Here is a 20,170-nt window from a genome sequence, read left to right as displayed (position 1 = left end):
ATGGATAAAAATTCCCTGGAGTAAACAAGAAATTGACAACAGATGTCACCTACCAGGGTTGAGAACTCACAGAATGGAGGGCAGGGCTGGAGGAGATTTTCACATAGGATTTTTTCATATGGTTTTTGATGTCTGAACCATGAAATTTTATTTATTCAAAAATTTAAATTAAGCATGAAAACTAAATAAAATGAAGACACTAGCAAAAACATGTACCCATATGAACACACTTGGAGATGCATAGAGAAGAGTCTAGAAGCATTCATACTAACCAATAATTGAGGTTCCTTTGGGGCATGGGGCCGGGGGTAGGCGGAGGGAAGACTTTACATTTTCCTGATGATTTCTAGGTTAATAAGATATTTCACTAAAGAATGTGCTTGCAGAGTGCTTGTCTGATTCCAACCAGATGAAAGAGGAGTAAACACAGCAATAATAAAATTAAGAGGTAACAGATTAAGGCAAGTAACTAGGCAGAAGAACTAACACTTTCCTTTCTCCTTCCTTCTCGTCCTAGCTATCTTTTTCTCTTAAAATACAGTTCATAAGATGTATGTATTTGTCACGCATGTTGGTGCATGCCTGCATTCCCAGCACTTGGGAGGCAGAGGCAGGTGTGAGTTCAAGGCCAGCCAGATCTACATAGTAAGACCCTGTTTCAAAATTTTAATTGAATTAACCAATCAGTGAATCAATTTCCTGCTACTAGAGCCTTTCATTGGTAAGTTCTTGGCAAACACTTACTGAGCTAAATCCCCAGCCCTCTTTTTACTTTTTATTTTCAGACATGGTCTCAGTAAGTAATTCAAGCTGGCCTTGAACTCACTATGTAGATCCCAAGTTAGACTTGAACTTTTGATTCTCCTGTCTCAGCTTGCTGAGTAACTGGGATTTGATCTATTGACTCCAGGTTTGGCAAGTTCAGGAACATATTCTGCCTCCCTCCCTCCCGGAACCCTCCTACCCTCCCACACTCAGGGTACCATGATAACGCAGACTAAAACTCCCAATTCGAATTCTAAGTGCTAGGATTCTAGCAACCTGTCACCAAGGCTGGCTAGGAGACTGTAACAGACAGTCTGAGGCTGGGGAGAGGGCTCAGTGGGTCAAATGCTTGCTATGTAAGGTTTGAATCCCCTGTGCCCATGAGAAGCCAGGCATGATGGCACATGTCTACAGCCCCAAGTCTCCTCCAGCAATGTGGAAATGGGATAGAAGAGTCAGGGAAAGCTCAAAGGCCAGCTAGCCTACTGTTCACAGCAGCAACACGCGCGCACACACACACACACACACACACACACACACACACACTCACACACACACTCAGGCAAGACAGGCTGGGAGGACTCACACCCAAGGTCGTCCTCTGACCTCCACATGTTCACCATGGGCACAGGTGAATCCACATCACATTCACACAAACAGACGTGTTACACAAAACCACACATATCACACACGCATACACACAAATATAATATGATAGGAAGTGACTAAGGAAGACACTCAGCTTCAGCCTCAGATCCCTTACACACACACACACACACACACACACACACACACACACACACACAGAGGAATTCACGCCACCACACATGCACACACATACACCAGACACAAAGCAGCCTGAAACGACATGAGTAAGCTCCAGCTTCCTGCTACAAGAGCCCTGCAACACTGTCCCCAGCCAGTGACGCCCAGAGATGGAGACAACTCTTCTCTCCTTTTGATGAAAAGGCCACGCACACATCCTGAGTCCCTAGTCAGGAGGCCCCTTTTGTCTGTGAAGGCCTGTAAATGGCTCCAAGTGCACAATCACTGCCTTGTCTGCTTGTTGTTGAGCTGGTGCCTCATGTAGCCCAGGCTGGTCTCAAACTCATTATGCAGCTGAGGGTGACTTGAACTCCTGACTCTCTCACCTCCATCTCCAGGCATGCACCAGCACACCCAGTTATTTTGTGCATGCTAGGCAGGCACTCTACCCTGTCCTGAAATTAAAAGGATCATTAGACACAAAAGTATGGCCAGATTTCTTACTCATTAAAAAAAAAATTACAAACTAAGCTGGATGTGGGTGGTACACACCTACAATCCCAGCACATGGTGTGGGCAGCCTGGGCTATAGTCTCAAGAATTCAAAGGAAGAGTGGGCTGAGATAGCTCAGCGGGTAAACGGTCTGGGTCTGATTCCCAGGTCCCATGGTGGAAGGAGAACTGGTTGTTGAAAGTTGTTCTCTGACCTCCACATGGGTGGCATACACATATCATATGGATACATAGATAACAGTAAAGAAAATGTTTTTAAAAAAATAAAAAAGAAAGGGTGGAAAGTTGAAAAATAGGAGGGGCTGCAGGCGAGGCTCAGGGTTAAGAGCACTTGGTTTGCGGAGGACCTGGGTTCAGTTCCCAGCACCCACATCAGGTGGCTCACACCTGGCTGGAGAAGTTCAGCGGTGCTGGCGCACACCGTTAATTCCAGCACTCTGGAGGCGGGAGGCCAGTAGATCTCTGTGCGTTCAAGGCCAGCCTGATCTACACTCTGAGATTCAGGCCATCTGAAGCTACATAGTAAGATGCTGTATCAAAAAAAAAAGAGCCGGGCGGTGGTGGCGCACGCCTTTAATCCCAGCACTCGGGAGGCAGAGCCAGGCGGATCTCTGTGAGTTCGAGGCCAGCCTGGACTACCAAGTGAGTTCCAGGAAAGGCGCAAGGCTACACAGAGAAACCCTGTCTCAAAAAAAAAAAAAAAAAAAAAAAAAAAAAAAAAAAAAGAAAGAAAATGGAAGGGGGGGATGGAAGGAAGGAGGCAGGGAGGGGGTTTCTTCTAAAAGATCCCCAGTCACATAGCCTGGGGCCACAAGCCCTGGCCCCAACATCCTCATTCTTACTTGGATCCACCATGCTTCCTTCCCAGCTCCCAGTTTCAGAAACCAAAGCCCAGAGTAAAACCTGCAAGAGGCAGAATTTGAACTCAGCACCACAGGCCCAAAGGCTTCACCACATTTTCTATATTCCGGCAATGTGACCTTGGTCACATGGTAGTCACATGGTAGCAGAATGGAGATTTGAACCCTGGAGTACATAATGCAGAAACTCGGACTCTTGCCCTCAACCATGCCGTGTTAGTGGAGTGGAGTGGAAACAGGGAGTGGAGAACGAAGGGACAGAGAAAGAGCCCTGCACAGGAAGTGGGCTTGGTGAGGGGTCCTTAGGGACCTGGCTGGGCAGCCACAATGCCTACAGTCAACGTCCCGCTTGTCCCCCTGGGGTGGCAGGCAAGCAGGAGCCTACATCGTTGAACTAGACCAGCTGGCCAGGCCCCTGAGGCCTGGCATCCAGGGCTTGCCGCCCTACCATCTGGTCCCTCAACCAGAAAGGACAGTCAGGAGGCTCAGAGAGAGGACTCTGGGTCACGTGGCCTGGGCCTGGGAGAGGACATCCCTGCTGCAGTGACTGAAGAGGAGACAAAAGGCTAAGGTGAGGTCAAAAGAGGGTAACAGATGGAGTTGGTTGTTGGTTTTGTTTTGTTGAGTCTCATTATGTAGCCCAGGCTGGTCTGAAACTCACTAAATAGCCCAGGCTGGCCTCCAACTCCTGGCAATCCTCCTTCCTCAGTCTCCCACATGCTAAGACTACAGGTGTGAGCCACCATGCCTGGCAAAGACGGAAAATTCAGAGACAGAGCAGAGCAAAAGTGGACGGCGGCAGGGGGGCGGGGGGACCGGGAAAGAGAAGAGAAGTGTCCCGGCATGCACGCCAATCTGGATGGTGGCCCTGGCCCTCCCTCCTCCAGACACCCTGTGCTCAGCTCCCGGGCTGCCCCCAGGGAACAGCAGGACCTTGGGAGGAGCCCCCTCCACAACCTCCTGAGGGCCAGCTGGGCTCCATCTGGAGGCCAGAGCCCACCAGGTCATTCCTGTCTCGAGCTCCCCCTGCTGGTGAAAGAGCCCAGGAGTCCTGTTCCAGCCCTTTGCCTAGTCTTTACTTTATCCGGGCTTCAGCCTTTCCTTGGGAAAGTGGAACTCATGTTTCCATCACAGAGTCTGCTGGGCTGGGAGGAAGTAATTCCCACGTAGGGAGGGAGAGATGATCCTGCTGAAGCCAGAGGCTGCTGGTCTTTTCTATGATCCTCCCTTTCTTCCTCCCCCACCCCCTTTCCTTTCTCCTAGATAGGGTCTTACTGTGTATCCCCAGCCAGAACTCACTTTCTAGACCAGGCTAGCCTCGAAATCACCGGCCTCACCTCCTGAGAGAGAGGGATTAAATGTGTGCCCTAACACACCTGGCCTGCCTCTGATTTTGTTTTGTTTTGTTGTTGTGTGAGACAGGGTCTCATGCAGCCCAGGCTGGACTCCAACTTCCTATGTAGCTGAGGATGACCTTGAGCTCCTGATCCACCTGCCTCTGCTTCCTGTGTGCTACGAATGCAAGCGTGTGCCGCCACCCCACCCCCACCCCCACAGATCACACTGCAACACCCATGTCCAACAAGAGGGCCATGAGATGCTTGCTAGTTCAGGCAGAGATCCACAATACAGGTTCCGGCCCACCATCACTTTCCAGCCATCTGGCTGGGAGAATGTGAGTGTGGTGATGCTGGTATTGGCTGGGATTCAGGAAATGGTTCTGCTGCTGGGAGGGAGCATCGTCAGCAGAAGCACTTGGGCATAAAATTGGCAAGATCCACCGAGCTGGGAGTGTCTAGGCTTAGCGCCATATGCCACCCCCAAACACATTTATAAAAAGCCACATGAGGAAGGGGAGATACCCCCAGTGGAATCTGAGCAGAAACATGTGACACAATTGTAACCAAATAATATAACCAAAGAAAGCTGGGGAGACAGCTAAGCCAGGGCATTTTTTCTTTCCTTGTTTTTGTTTTTGAAACTGGGTGTCATGTAGCCTGGGCTAGTCCTAAACTTATAGGGCTTCTCCTGCTTCAGCCTCCCGAATGCTAGGCTGTGTGTCATGATGCTTGGCTTTTGTTGTTCTGTTGTTTTGAGGCAGGGTCTCACTGAGCGGCCTCTATCTCACTCCGTAGCTGAGGATGACCTTGCATTCCTCCTTCCCACCTCCCAAGCACTGGCCAAGTGTGCATGCCACACCTGGCTCTTTTTCTTTGTGAACTTCATGTAGCCCAGGCTGGCTTGAAACTCACTATGTAGCTGAGATGGCCTTGATCTCCTGATCTTCCTGCCCCCTCCTCTCAAATCCTGGGATTACTGGTGTGGGCACCAAGGGAGCTCTTAACAAATTTGAATCTCAGCTCTGCAGGGGCAGTCAGTCTGAGGATACCTTGTGAGTTACATGTTTTCATCTTCACTGTGAAGAAGAGGCAGTACTATCAGGATGTCCATTTTAGTAAAGGAGAAACTGAGGCAAAAAGAGACGAGTGACATCCCTAGATCACCCTGCCAGGAAGTCTCAGAGTTAGAAGGCTCCAGGCAGCCAGGTTCCAGACTCCACCCTCTTGAGAGTGATGTTCCAGGTCCTCTGTCAACAACTGAGCTAGCACAGGGTCCTTCCATTGCACAGAGGCAACTGAGCACAGCTGCTTCACCAATATCACTCACAAGAGAGTAGCAGGGTCATGATTCAAACCCAGGCATGGTGGTGCACTCTGTCATTTCCATATTTGGGAGGATGAGACAGGAGGATTGCCTGGAGTTCAATTCTGCCTGGCTATATAGTGAGACCCTACTTACAAACAAACAAACAAACAAACAACAAAATCCAAACCAACAACTAGACATGGTCCTGAATGGCTGTGTGGCCGTGGGCTGGCCAGGGATTCCATCTGGGCCATGGGATTTCCACGGACACGTGTTTTCCTCAGGACTGCTGGAGGATTGGGGTTACAGTGTGTGGTACAGAGCACTTGTTAGCAGTTTGAAGTGTGGTCTGGCTTGGTGCAAGCTATTTTTATAAAAACACTAAGGTGCTGGCTGAGGAAATGGCTCAATGGGTAGAATGCTGGGTTTGATTTCCAGCATCACATAAATGAAGTGTGGCAGCTCATGCCTATAATCCCAGCACTTGGGAGGCAGAGAATGGAGGATCAGAAATCAAGGTTATCCTTAGATACAGTGCAAGTTCTAAACCAGCCTAGGCTACATGACAGTATCTGTCTGTCTGTCTATCTATCTATCTATCTATCTATCTATCTATCCACCCATCCATCTATCCATCCACCAGTTCACAGACTAGTCTGTTTGTCTGTCTGTCCATCCACCCATCCACCTATCCACCTACCTACCTATAGGATGAGTCTATCTATCTATCTGTCTGTCTGTCTGTCTGTCTGTCTGTCTGTCTATCCTTCCACCCACCCACAGAATTAGTCTATCTATCATCTATCTATCTATCTATCTATCTATCTATCTTTCTTTCTTTCTTTCTTTCTTTCTACCTATCTACCTACCTATCTATCTATCATCTATCTATCTATCTATCTATCTATCTATCTATCTATCCTTCCACCCACTCACAGGATTAGTCTATCTATCTATCTATCTATCTATCTATCTATCTATCTATCTATCTTTCTTTCTATCTATCTATCTATCATCCATCTATCCTCTTATCTATCTACCTATCATCATTATCTATCTATCTATCTATATATCTATCTATCTAGCCATCCTTCAATTCATAGGATCAGTCTATCTATTCTTCCATCCACTCACAGGATCAGTTTATCTATCTACCACCATATCTCCACCTATCCATTCATCTACCTATAGAATAAGTCTTATTTATTATCCATCATCCATCCATCCATCCATCCATCCATCCATCCATCCATCCATCAACCCAGAGATTAGTCTATCTATCTATCTATCTATCTATCTATCTATCTATCTATCTATCTTTCTTTCTTTCTTTCTTTCCTTCTACCTATCTATCTATCTACCTACCTACCTACCTATCTACCTATCTACCTATCTATCTACCTATCTACCTACCTACCTATCTATCTATCCTCTATCTATCTACCTATCTACCTACCTACCTATCTATCTATCCTCTATCTATCTATCTATCTATCTATCCTTCCACCCACCCACAGGATTAATCTATCTATCTATCTATCTATCTATCTATCTATCTATCTATCATCTGTCTACCTACCTACCTATCTATCCTCTTATCTATCTACCTGTCATCATCATCATCATTATCTATCTATCTATCTATCTATCTATCTATCTATCTATCCAGCCATCCTTCAATTCATAGGATCAGTCTATCTATTCTTCCACCCACTCACAGGATCAGTTTATCTATCTACCACCATATCTCCACCTATTCATTCATCCATCTATAGAATAAGCCTTATTTATTATCCATCCATCTATTCATCCATCAACCCACAGATTAGTCTATCTATCTATCTATCTATCTATCTATCTATCTATCTATCTACCTACCTTCCTTCCTACCTAGCTATCTACCCACTAAAGTGCTATTTGCCTATATTATTCTCATTCTTGAGCACACAAGACTTCAGAGACGGCTGGGTGATTCACATGACAGCAACAAGCCCAGGCAGAGGCGGATGTGAGAAGCCACTTCTCTTTCATCTCTCACCAGGAAGAGCTGCAAAAAATAAAAACAGCTTCTTCTCACATTTAACATTTGCTCTATTTATTATCTGTGTGTACATGGTTGTGTGTGCACACACAGGGGTGTCCGTCCATGTGTGTTCATGTGGAGGGTGGGGGTCAATGTCAGGGATCTCTTCCTCAATTGCTCCACTTTATTTGTTTAAGACAGGGTCTTTCAGTGAACCTGGAACTTACAGAGTCAGTGAGATGACTGGCCAGCACGCCACAGGGAGCCGGCTACTTTCACCTTCCCAGTACAGGGATTGCAGGTGTGCCCAGCTGTGCCTGGATGATTTACATGGTTCAGATGATAAACATGGGTTCTCATGCTTGAGCAGCAATATTTTGCTGAGCCATTTTGTCAGCCTTCCCTGTTTTTTTGTGTGTAAAGAAAATCTATTTATCTGTGCATGCATCCTTTCTTTTTTTTTTATTTAGTGTGTGTGAGCATATGCATGTGTGTGAGGTACACACATACCACAGTGTGTGTGTGTGTGTGTGTGTGTGTGTGTGTACAACTTTATGGGAGTTGGTTCTACCATGTGGGTCCCAGGGATCAAACTCAAAGTTGTTAGGCTTGGCAGTAAGTGCCTTTATCTGCTGAGCCATCTCACCAGCCCACATTGTTCTTCATAGAAGAGGGCTATTAAGGACAATTTGTGATAGATTTAATATTCATTTCAAAAAAGAATCAATACATATTGGAATTTTTCATTTTTCATATGGTAAATGGTGACAAGCCTAGTTGACATAAACAAAGCTTTTAAAAACTGGTATACTTATATAATTATGCTTTTATTGTTAGTTTTTTTTTTTTTTTCTGTGCTGAGAATGGACCTCAGGGCTTTGAACGTTTCAAGCAAGCACTCCACATGAGCCACGCCCCAGCCCCTCACTGGGGGATTCTAGGCAGAGGCTCTACCACTGAGCCACACCACAGCCCCTCACTGGGGGATTCTAGGTAGGGGCTCTACCACTGAGCCACGCCCCCAGCCCCCACTGGGGGATTCTAGGCAGGGGCTCTACCACTGAGCCACACCCCAGCCCCTCACTGGGGGATTCTAGGCAGGGGCTCTACCACTGAGCCACACCCCAGCCCCTCACTGGGGGATTCTAGGCAGGGGCTCTACCACTGAGCCACACCCCCAGCCCCTCACTGGGGGATTCTAGGCAGGGGCTCTACCACTGAGCCACACCCCAGCCCCTCACTTGGGGATTCTAGGCAGGGGCTCTACCACTGAGCCACACCCCAGCCCCTCACTGGGGGATTCTAGGCAGGGGCTCTACCACTGAGCCACACCCCAGCCCCTCACTGGGGGATTCTAGGTAGGGGCTCCAACACTGAGCCACACCCCAGCCTCTCACTGGGGGATTATAGGCAGGGGCTCTACCACTGAGCCACACTCCCAGCCCCTCACTGAAGGATTCTAGGCAGGGGCTCTACCACTGAGCCACACCCCAGCCCCTCACTGGGGGATTCTAGGCAGGTGCTCTACCACTGAGCCACACCCCAGCCTCTCACTGGGGGATTCTAGGCAGGGGCTCTACCACTGAGCCACACCCCCAGCCCCTCACTGGGAGATTCTAGGCAGGGGCTCCAACACTGAGCCACACCCCAGCCTCTCACTGGGGGATTCTAGGCAGGGGCTCTACCACTGAGCCATACCCCCAGCCCCTCACTGAAGGATTCTAGGCAGGGGCTCTACCACTGAGCCACGCCCAGGCAGTCTTCATTTTTATTTTTTTAGCTCTAACCTTGTTGTTGGTTTGAGACAGGGTCTTCTGTAGCCCAGTTTAGTCAGGAACTGGCTGAAGGCAAGCATGACCTCAAACTCTTGGTCCCCATCCTTCCATCTCTGGAGTGCTGGGATTACAGGCCTGTGTGCTAATACTCTAGTTTATTCAGGGCTGGGGATCGAATCCAGACTAGCACTCTACCAACTGAGCTACATTGTCAGTTTTTGAATCTTTAAAATTAATTAATTAATTCAGTTTGCCACCTACCATGTTGATTACTTTACAAGAAAAACCTTGAAAGAATTCTATCCAAGGGGCACCGAAGACACAAAGGATTTGGTTTTGAATCCAGCCCTTACCGTTTGCTCCCCAAGTGAGGAAATTCACCTTCCAAAGCCTCAGTTTATTTATCCTTCAATCAAGTTCCACCTCTGGCATTTAAAGACAGGAGCCACTCCACTTCAAGAGATGAGCAGCAGGGCCTGCTTCCACATCAACCAGCCACATAGACTTTTTTTTTCTTTTGTTTTGTTTTGTTTTTTGAGACAGAGTTTCTCTGTGTAGTTTTGATGCCTATCCTGGATCTTGCTTTGTAGACCAGGCTGGCCTCGAACTCACAGAGATCTGCCTGGCTCTGCCTCCCGAGTGCTGGGATTAAAGGCATGAATCACCACTGCCCGGCTGCCACACAGACTTTTAAGTCCTGAACACCAACCAGCTGCCAGGCTAGAAGCAGGGCTTAATCAGGCCCAGGAATGTTCTCTAAGGGCTCTTTGTTCAGAAGGGCAGAAACTGGCCACTCTGCAGTTTTCTTGTACCTCAGTCTTCTCATTGGTAAAATGGGGGTAATAGAGCATCTATTTCCTAAGATTGCTGCAGGGGTCCGTGAATGCTGAGCCGGGGATCGAAAGAGAAAGTACTCCATGGACACACTGATACTCGGGGCAAAGCCGTTCTCCTCTTTCTGGGCCTTTCTTTCTCCACACAGAAAATAATATCAAAATCCTGAGAAAATGTCTGTACCGTTTGTTTTATTATAGATTCCCTCTGTCCCTGTGAGTCCTCCACCCTCAGGTGATGACTGTTCCCAGCAGTCACTCCTAGCTGCACGGCCTCAGGTGGAAACATCTCAGAGGTGGGACCTGAACTGTTCTGCTCTGCCACAGGGGACCCCCCCTCACCAGGCCAGCCAGCCCATCATACCTGTAACTTCTTGAGCTGGCTGTTGACGGTGGCCAGGTCCCCACCAGGGTCCACGTCTTGTAGCTGGCTTTCCATGTGAAGCAGCCTCTTGTCCAGCTCTGCAAAGCTCTGCACTAACTGGTCCGCCTTGCTGGCCTCGAAGAGCTGGCGCGCCTTGGCCTGTGTGGTACTCTCCAGCTCCGCCCAGCACTGCCGGATCTCACCCAACTTCTTGCGCACAGAGGCTGCCAGCTCGGGTTTCTCCTGCATCAGTTGCTGGCCCTCCTGGCAGGAGGGGTGGAAGGTCGGAGACAGGAGGAAGAGGAGATGGGTAGTGGAAACAGACAAAGAGATACAGGACCAACAGGAGAGATGCGGGGAGAGAGGGGCAGAGGCAGGAAAGGACAGATGCAAACAGATGGGACCAAGGAAGACAGGCAAGAGACAGACAGGGTTGATGGGGGCAGACAAGAGAGACCAACGATATGGGAAGGAAATAGGGAAAGACAGTTGGTCACAAAGTAATGAACAAGGAGATATGTTCACACAGTAGGACCATGAGAGAGGGACAAAAGGAAGATAAGGTAGAGAAGGAGAACGGGAAAGAGGGAGAGGGGATGGGAGAAGATGACGAAAAGGGGAAGGGAGCATGGAAGAGAAGGGAGAGAAGGGGAGGGGAGAGAAGAGGGGGAGGGAGAGGCAGGGAGAGAATGAACTGCCATTAAGCTCAAGGTCCAGAAGACTGGCTTCGCCACACACTGTCCCTTAAGGGGTCACTATGATCACTTAAGAGCATAGAGTGAACCTGAGTATTTCTGTTAGATTAGAAAAGTGGGGTTGCCCTGGGCTGCAGCTCTAAGGGTTCAACCAGAACAAGGGGGAGTTTAGGGAACTGATACTGAAAGCAAGTACCTGTCTAGGCCCTTCCAAAACTGAAGTCAACTGTCTCGGTGGCCCAGAGCTACATTTATGACATGTTACCAAGAACAGATGCATGCTTTTAATCTCTGCATTTGGAAGGCAGAGGCAGGAGGAGCTCTGTGGGGTTGAGGCTAGCCTGGTCTACAAAGAGAGTTCCAGGGCAGCCAAGATGACATAATGACACCCTGTCTCGTAAAGCTGGGCAGTGGTGGCGCACGCCTTTAATCCCAGCACTTGGGAGGCTGAGGCAGGCCCATCTCTGTGAGTTCGAGGTCAGCCTGGTCTACAGATCATGTTCCAGGATATACAAAGTAACCTGTCTTGAAAAACCAAATCCAAAACAAACAAAAGAATAAAAGACAAAACAAAAATCTAAACAAAAATAATAATACTGAACTAGGTATGGTGGTTCACACATATAATCCTACCACTTGAGAAGCAGAGGCAGGGGAATCATTGGATGTTTAAGGCCAGCCTGGTCTACACACTGAGACTCTGTCTCAACAAATGAAATAACAACAATAGATAAATTAAAAAAAAAAAAAAGAAAGAAAGCCAAGTGTGGTGGTGCATGCCTGTCTTCCCAGCACTTGGGAGGTGGAGGCAGGAGGACCAGCCATTCAAGGTCATCTTCAGCTACCTAGTGAGTTTGAGGCAAGCCTGGGCTACATGAGACCCCACCTCAAAAAAACCAAAAAGTTAAACAAAAAATTTAAAGGGCTGGGATTGTGGGTCAGTGGTAGAGTACTAGCCTAGCTTGTACAAGGTCCTGAGTTCCAGTTTCAGCAATGAAACAATAATAACTATAGTAACAAAAAGAAAAGAGAAAAGCTGGCCCTGACATAGCTAGGTGGTGGAGCACTTGCCTAGCATGCATGAGGTCCTGAATTCAATTTGCAGCACCAGGGGAAAAAAAACCCACAAATCAACAAACCATAATAACGGGTGCCTAGTCTTATATACCTCACATGCCTGGTGCCTGGTGTTCTAACACATTTTATGTACTCAGAAACCCAGAGAGGTGGCTACACCTATTTGCTTATTTTTACTCAAAAGGTTAAATGGAAGTCAGGTGTGGTGATGGAGGACTGTAATCCAGCACTAGGGAGGCTGAGGCTGGACGGTTTTGGATTGGAGGCCAGCCTAGGCTACATACCAAGACCATTTCTCAAAGAGCAAGCAAAAAAGAAGCCGGGGGAGGGGGGAAGAAGGAGAAGAAGGAGAAGGAGGAGGGGAAGGGGAAGAGGAAGAAGAAGTGGAGGAGGAGGAGGAGGAGGAGGAGGAGGAGGAGGAGGAGGAGGAGGAGAAACCTAGGGTCTAGGAGGCCAACGTAGTTCTCCTAAGATATCACAGCTGGTTACAGACCCTGAAACTAGGGCTGAAAAAAAAAAAATCTAAACTTTAGTTTAATACAGGGCTTCCCTAGCCTGTGTCTAAGGCTTCCTTCCATATTAAATGACTGAGGTAATGTGAGGGGAAGTGCGGCAGGGTTTATAGGATGGGGGAAATGTTAATAAACAGGAGGCTCTGAGCAACAGTTGCAAGAGGTGAAGACCACTGTCCAGATGAGCAAACTGAAGCTCAAGGCTACAATGATGACTCCAAGTCACATGGCTAGGAGCAAGCAGGCATGACACAGGTTTGAACCAGCTGAGGGATGCCAGCCCGGAAGGATGACAGTGAAGGCATCAGCGTGAGGGCGTGTCTCCGGGAGGGCGGGCAGAGGGCCGCGCTCGTCCTCACCCTCTCTATCTTCTCCAGCCACTCCTTATTCTGAGCCAGCTCAGCCATGAACGCCTGGTGCCGGAGCCATCTCTTGTGCAGTTTGTGGCTGTCCTCCCGGGTGCCATCGCGGGCCATCAGCATCTTCTCGTGGATCCAGCCATCCAGCTGTGCAGGGCAGACAGGAGGGCTCAGGGGGTCCCTCTCCCCATCGGGCACAGCCTCACAACACCCCTCAGAAGAACTCCCGGGTCAGGTTCTTGCCTGATAAGAGTGAAGCTGAGAAGGAAATCTATGCAAATAAGGCTGACTGGAGAGGACTCTCCAGCTCTTTCTTAGATAAAAGATGCCTATGTGGTCCCCCAGTACAAAAACCTTGGGCTCGGCCAGCCTCGGCTACGTTCGAGAAACCAAAGTGGGATGTCTGGCCCCATCACCCTCCTTCCACGGCAGGTCAAATCAACCCCTTAAATCACCTCGTCAATCAGATGAACCTCCCGCCCTGGTCCCACCCATAGGAAAACTGAGGCCCCAGGCTGGTGAGAGGGCTCAGCGGGTAAAGGTACTTGCTGCCGAGCCTGAAGACCTGTGTTCAGCCTCTGGGACCCACGTGGTGGAAGCAGAGAACTGTCCTCTGACCCTCTCCCATGTTCGATGGTGAGGGCGCCCAAAGCCATATCCACATGTGAGGTGAGTAGATAAACGTAATAAAAAATTAATTTTTTTTTAAAAAGAGAAAATAGTATGACCCCCTAATAAGGACCAAACCTTCAACTCTCAATATTTGAGGGGGAGCGGGAATGCATACTTGCCACCCCAGCACTGGGCAGCCTGGGAGAGGAGGAGATGGACTTTGTGGCCAACCTGAACTACATAGTAAGACCCTGTTGATTCAATTTTTAAAAATCTTTAACCTGCGCCACAGGTTGAACAAGCCCAAATCTAGCCCCAGCACTCCCACCGTCAGATCAACACCCCCAAACAACCTCCTGACTATTTCCATGTTTAGCATCCTGATAATTAGGCCTCCAAGCTAGAGGAGACCCAACCCTTGGGCCCAGAAATTCTAATGAAACCTAAGTCCAGCGCCTGTGACTAAGACGCGGTTACCCCAAATCATGACCAGCCAACACCCAAACTATGAGCAACAGACTGCCTCCTGATTCCTAGAACCGATCTACCTCCAAAATGTAGGATTCCCAATGTGGATCAGATCAAACCCCCTGATCCAGCACCGCCCCCCCTCCAAGCTAACGTCATCCAAGATGCAAACAGCAAGAATATTCTCATTTCTCCCGATAGCAACAAACACAGGGCTGTTTTCTGAGCGCCTTCCTCCGCAAGAGTGACGACTGAGCCGAGGGGGCTTGCTCGCTCAGCACGAAAAAGTAAGTTCTGGAATCCGGTTCTATCTCCAGCACTTGGGGAGGGGGGAAAGCGCTTATTAAACAAGACTGGTTTCCAAAGCCACAATCTCCTCCCGACCAAAGCCTGAACCTGGGACAGTTTGCTCCTCCCCCCCTCCAGTCACAAGATCCTCCTCCTCCCTCCTGGTTAAAAAAAAAAAAAAAAAAAGGCCGGACTCCGCGGTCCTGGGAGGCAAATGCAGTCATATTCAAGGACAAATCCGGAGCCGGCCAAACCGCACCCCACCCCACGTCCCCAGAGCGTGTGCTCCTCAGGGGGCCAGGACAGCTTCTCACAACACACACGCGCAAAGTCAAACGCCGAATTCCCCAATTCCCTACACAGGGATGAACACGCAACCGGAGTCCCACAGTGAAGGCAAAAGCCCTAACGGAGAAGGTAGACGTTCTCTAGGTAAAGCCCCTTAAAAGGGATTGCCCGCTCTGGGCCACTCAGTGCAAGGCTAGACTCTCTCCACAACCAAGGGTAACCTCTCCGAAAGTCAGCGCCCCTCGCACTCAGGTCACACCTAATACCTCATCTCCCTCTGCAGAGCCCCCCCAAAGTGATTCACCTCCATCATCCGGGACTGCTACGGACCCCGCAAGAACCGAAGACTCAAAACCCTAGAAATCGGGGAAATCCCTCAAGACCAGGGCAAATCTGATCCCCTCCTAGGGAGGTTGGGACCCCCTGCTTCGCCCATACATCAAATGCAGACTAGCCTAGGTTAGCCCCCCTCCCTGCCCCCTCTCGCTGCGGCTCCAGCACCGCGGACAGCTCCCGGGCTCGTCCCTCCCCCGTCCCTCCCCAGGGCGGGGGTCCAGGCCCGCCCCCGTGCCGCCCCCGCCCCTCCCTCCCGCGGGCCTGGCTGGCGAGCACGCGCACGAGCCCCCTCCCCCGCGCGTGTCCGCGGGGGCGCGCGCCGGCCCCCTCCCCCTCTCTCTTCCCCTTCCCTCTGGCGCCCCCGAGACCTGCGGCGGCGGCGGCGTTGGAGGAGCGTCCCTGCGGCGGGCGGACAGGCACTCGCCCCTCCACTGCGACGGCGGCGGCGGCGGCGGCGGCGGCGGCGGCAGCGGCAACGGCTGAGGCTCCGGCGGGCGCGCGCCCCCTCCCTCGCCCCCGCGCCGCGGCCACGCGCCCGCCCGCGCGCGCCCCCTGCCTGCCTCCAGGCCCGCCTTCTTTGCGGGGGGCCCTAGTCCGGGTGGGGGAGGAATCGCCACCTTCTCTGAGCTTCCCCGGCCGGGGACCTTCCGGTCCATCTCAGATCATTGCTACCGAGTCCAGAACAGCCCAACGACAGGGGACAGGACCATTCCTAATGGCAGGAGGGGGTCCGGGTCCCCAGCTCCTTCAACTAGGTGAGGGTGTGGACTATGGCAAGGGGGGGTTGGAGGGCCTCCTGAACCATCATTAACCCGCAGAGGCCCCGCTTTCAGGCTACCACTTGAGGGTAGAGGTTAGGGCAGGAGCAGCCTGGTACATCTGTGATGCTGTCCAGAACCATCTCCAGTGGGAAGGAGGACCAACAGGGACCCGTTGCTAACAGGCTCTCTCAGTTATGGGAAGGTTTGGAGACCTGTGTCTGTTTCGTACGTGTGGAGACTAGGCTGCCATGGGTGTTGAATATGCAGAGTCAAACCTTATCTTTAGTCGGGGTGGGAGGAGGGCAAGGACTTGGTTCCTGAACCTTCTGGAGAAACGGGTACCAGTTCATCATGGGGATAAGGTCTAGTCCTGGATCACACAGGGCCAGGGCATCTCTGGGAATTAGGAGAACGTTTATGAACCATCCATCTATGGTGTGGTCCAGGTCCATAAGAGTTCCTTTGGGATCCAAGGCAAAGGGGAGTTTCAGGAGTATTTCAATGCAGAAGAGAGTCTGGGCCATCTTATCAGTTGTGAACTCCAAGGCATGTAGGAGAAGGGATTTGATTCTTAGTTATTAAGGAACTGGGGATATAGCTCAGAGCCTGAGCCCTTGGCTAGAGCTCAAGTCCTGGAGTCCGGTCCCCAGCACCATAACTAACTAAACCAAATAATTGTGAAGGCCTAGTTCGGGCCATCTGTGACTGAAGGAATGCTCCTGGCCACTGGTCCATCCACTCCCCCACCCCCAGCCCTCAGTCTCTCTCTCCGGCTTCACAAATCTCTAGAGAAAGGTGAGATCAGCGCTCCTTCCCTAAGAACCGTAGGCGCGAACTCAGCGGTTGCTAGGGGAGCCCAGGGCTCCTTCTGTCTCCCAGGAGCTCACGTGGGCTGACGAGGAGCTGCGGGGCATGCGCTCTGGCACAGGACTCGGCATGCCTCCTGGTGGAGCATGGTTCTGCGACCCACTTAGACGGGGCGTCCCAGCCCCTCCCCGACCGGGGATCAAGCCTCTCCGTGGGTCCCGGCACACTGCAGGGCCTACCTCATGACAGTCTCTCAGGAAGTGCTGCAGCACAAGCTGATCCAGGAGCTTTTGCATCCACTGCTGGGCCCTCAGCTGGTTCTCTTGGCTCCTGGGGAGAAGAGAAGGGCTGAAGAGAGGCCCAGGTGTGGGAACCGGGAGAGGGGCGGCTAGCAGGAGCGATGTGAGGGCATCAGCTGAGTAGAAGCAGGGGAAAGAGAAGGACCCAGAAACACTGGTAGGACAGAGAAGGGAGAGAGAAGAAAGGAAACTGGAGGAGGAGGGAGGGAGGGGTCAGGGATAGACATAGAGATACAGAGACATAACAATAACACACATACCACACACATACACACACAAAACACACACATACACACACAACACAACACACACATACACACACAACACACACATACACATACCACACACACAACACACACATACAATATACACCCACCATACACACCACACACATACACATACCACACACACAACACACACATACACACCCACCACATGCACAACACACATACATACCACACACATACATACATACCACACACACAACACACACACACATACACACCACACACATACATACACACCACACACATACACATACCACACACACAACACACACACATACACACCCACCATACACACCACACACATACATACCACACACACACCACACACACACATACATACCACACACAATACACACAACACACACACCACCATCACCACATACCACACACACACCACACAAACACACACATCATACAAACACACACATCACACAAACATACATATCACACACACACACACACACAAACAAACAACAACAGAGTAAGAGACACTTAGAAACAAAATCAAGCTGGATGTGGTGACACTGGCCTTTAATTCCAGCACTTGAGAGGCAGAGGCAGGAGGATCTCTGTGAGTTCGAGAAAAGCCTGGTCTACTGAGCGATTTCCAGGACAGCCAGGGCTGCACAGAGAAACCTATCTTGGGGAAAAAAATCAGAGATAGGTACCGTAGACTTTAAGAGAGACACACAGAAACAGACTAAGACCCATGGAGAGGGATAAGCATAGTTCCAGTAGCTGAGATGAAAAGAAAACAGAAGGTTGGAGATATACCTCAGAGGTAGACAGCTTGCCTAGCATGTGTGATGTCCTGGGTTCAATTCCAGGTACACAGAAAGAAAGGAGAGGGACCCAGAGAGATGGGGACAAAAATAAAGACAACAGGGGAGTCAGGAAAGAATTAAGAGAAGGCAACCAAAACAGATGGGCTCTGCTCAGTGGTGAGCCCCTGCCTAGAATCCCCCAGTGAGGGGCTGGGGGTGTGGCTCAGTGGTAGAGCCCCTGCCTAGAATCTCCCAGTGAGGGGCAGGGGGTGTGGCTCAGTGGTACAGCCCCTGCCTAGAACCCCCCAGTGAGGGGCTGGGGTGTGGCTCAGTGGTAGAGCCCCTGCCTAGAACCCCTCAGTGAGGGTCTGGGGGTGTGGCTCAGTGGTAGAGCCCCTGCCTAGAATCCCCCAGTGAGGATCTGGGGGTGTGGCTCAGTGGTAGAGCCCCTGCCTAGAATCCCCCAGTGAGGGGCTGGGGTGTGGCTCAGTGGTAATGGCACACCATCAGCTTACATGCATGCTCATCCTGTCATTCTCCATCCCCAGAATCTAGGCAGAGAAGACAGCAAGAATGAGGTTGTTGGGCCTATGTGATGGCTCAGTGTGTAAAGGTGCTTGTGGCTAAGCCTGGTGATATGAGTTCAATCTTTGGGACCCCATGGTAAAAGGAGAGGACAGACTCCCACAAATTGTCTTCCGCTTGTCACACATGAACTGTGGCACTTTCACACACAAACACAAAATAAATAAATGCAATTAATCTCTTTTTTAATGATACCATCTTCCGCAGGCCTCCAAGCCTTTCCTGAACTTCTAGGCCCTTCACACAGGAACATGCACACACACACAATATCCCTCCCACCTCACTGTCTTCCCCCATTCTGCGTTTCTCCCTCTTTTAGTGAAGACCCTGCTGTCCTCCTGGCCGTGATGTGAGCAGCATCTCTCACCTCAGGGCCTTGGCAACGACTCTTCCCAAGGTCTAGTTCAATGATGCTCAACCTTCCTAATGCTGCGACCCTTTAATATAGTTCCTCAGGTTGTGGTGACCCCCAACCATACAATTATTTTCTTTGCTACTTCATAACTGTGATTTTCCTACTGTTATGAAACATAGTGCAAATATCTGATATGCAACCCTTGTGAAGACATCATGACCCACCTCTAGTTGAATGCCAGCTTGGTGAGGTCCCTCTTGATCATTCCCTGACCCTTTCTGGTTTTCCTTTCTTCTTTAATTTTGTCCTTGGCATGTGACACTGTCTCCCCCATCGTGTATTTTCCTTATCATGTCTATCCTCTCCATTGGGGTGCCACTTTCACATAGAGGAGTGGTGTGTGTGTGTGTGTGTGTGTGTGTGTGTGTGTGTGCATATGTGTACAGGCCAGTGTCTCTCTCTACCACTCTCCACCTTATTCTTTACATTGTGTCTCTGTGTCTCTCATTTAACCTGAAGCTCATCATTTTGGCTAAGCTGGCTGGTCACAGAGCCTCCAGGCAGATGCCTCCCATCCCTGCCCCTCAGTGCTGGGATTACAAACACAAGGCACTGTACCTAGCTTTTTTTTTTTTTTTTTTTTTTTTTTAGGACAGGGTTTCTCTCTATGTATCTCTGGCTGTCCTGGAACTTGCTTTGTAGACCAGGCTGGGCTCGAACTCAGAGATCCACCTGCCTCTGGGCATGTACCACCACCGCCTGGCTCATATCTAGTTTTCTACATGGGTGCTAGGGGTAAAACTTAGGTCCTCACGCTTGTGCCTTGAGCATTTTATCCACCAAACATTTCCCCAGACTAAGGGCAGGTTTTTTTTTTTTTTTTTGAGTGTTTATTTGTTTGGTTTTTGTCTTTTTGTTGTTGTTGTTGTTCACAGCCATGAGCTCCTTGGCATACAGTGACTGCTCAATATGTCCTTTTTGTATGGATGCATAAACAAATGAATGTAGGAGAGACCTAGAGAGACAGCGTACCACGCTATGAAACAAACAGAAGGTCCGAGAAGAGAAAAACAAAACAAAAACAAAAACCGAATGTGGTGACCCATGCCTATAAGCCCAGTTCTTAGGAGCCT

The 20,170-nt window shown here is 50.0% G+C and overlaps 1 protein-coding gene across 4 annotated transcripts in view; it reads right to left on the bottom strand.

Annotated features, from left to right (window-relative positions):
- Window positions 1-20,170, bottom strand: part of Sptbn4 (spectrin beta, non-erythrocytic 4) — an 87,766-nt gene that overhangs the window by 23,745 nt on the left and 43,851 nt on the right. For 2 of the 4 annotated variants that reach the window (XM_059279487.1, XM_059279497.1), the window contains exons 17-19: window positions 16,987-17,077; window positions 13,188-13,334; window positions 10,545-10,808 (exon numbers count right to left, since the gene is read on the bottom strand). In XM_059279487.1, the coding sequence (XP_059135470.1) occupies window positions 10,545-10,808; window positions 13,188-13,334; window positions 16,987-17,077 (502 nt within the window). Of the gene's footprint in view, window positions 1-10,544; window positions 10,809-13,187; window positions 13,335-15,547; window positions 15,648-16,986; window positions 17,078-20,170 lie in introns of those variants that run through there. The other 2 variants (XM_059279505.1, XM_059279511.1) reach the window with 1 other exon arrangement.

Source organism: Peromyscus eremicus, chromosome 1 (assembly GCF_949786415.1).
Source record: "Peromyscus eremicus chromosome 1, PerEre_H2_v1, whole genome shotgun sequence".
NCBI classification, from domain to species: Eukaryota; Metazoa; Chordata; class Mammalia; order Rodentia; family Cricetidae; genus Peromyscus; species Peromyscus eremicus.
The sequence above is the reverse complement of the archived record's forward strand: the minus strand, read 5'-3'. Positions and strand labels throughout refer to the sequence as shown.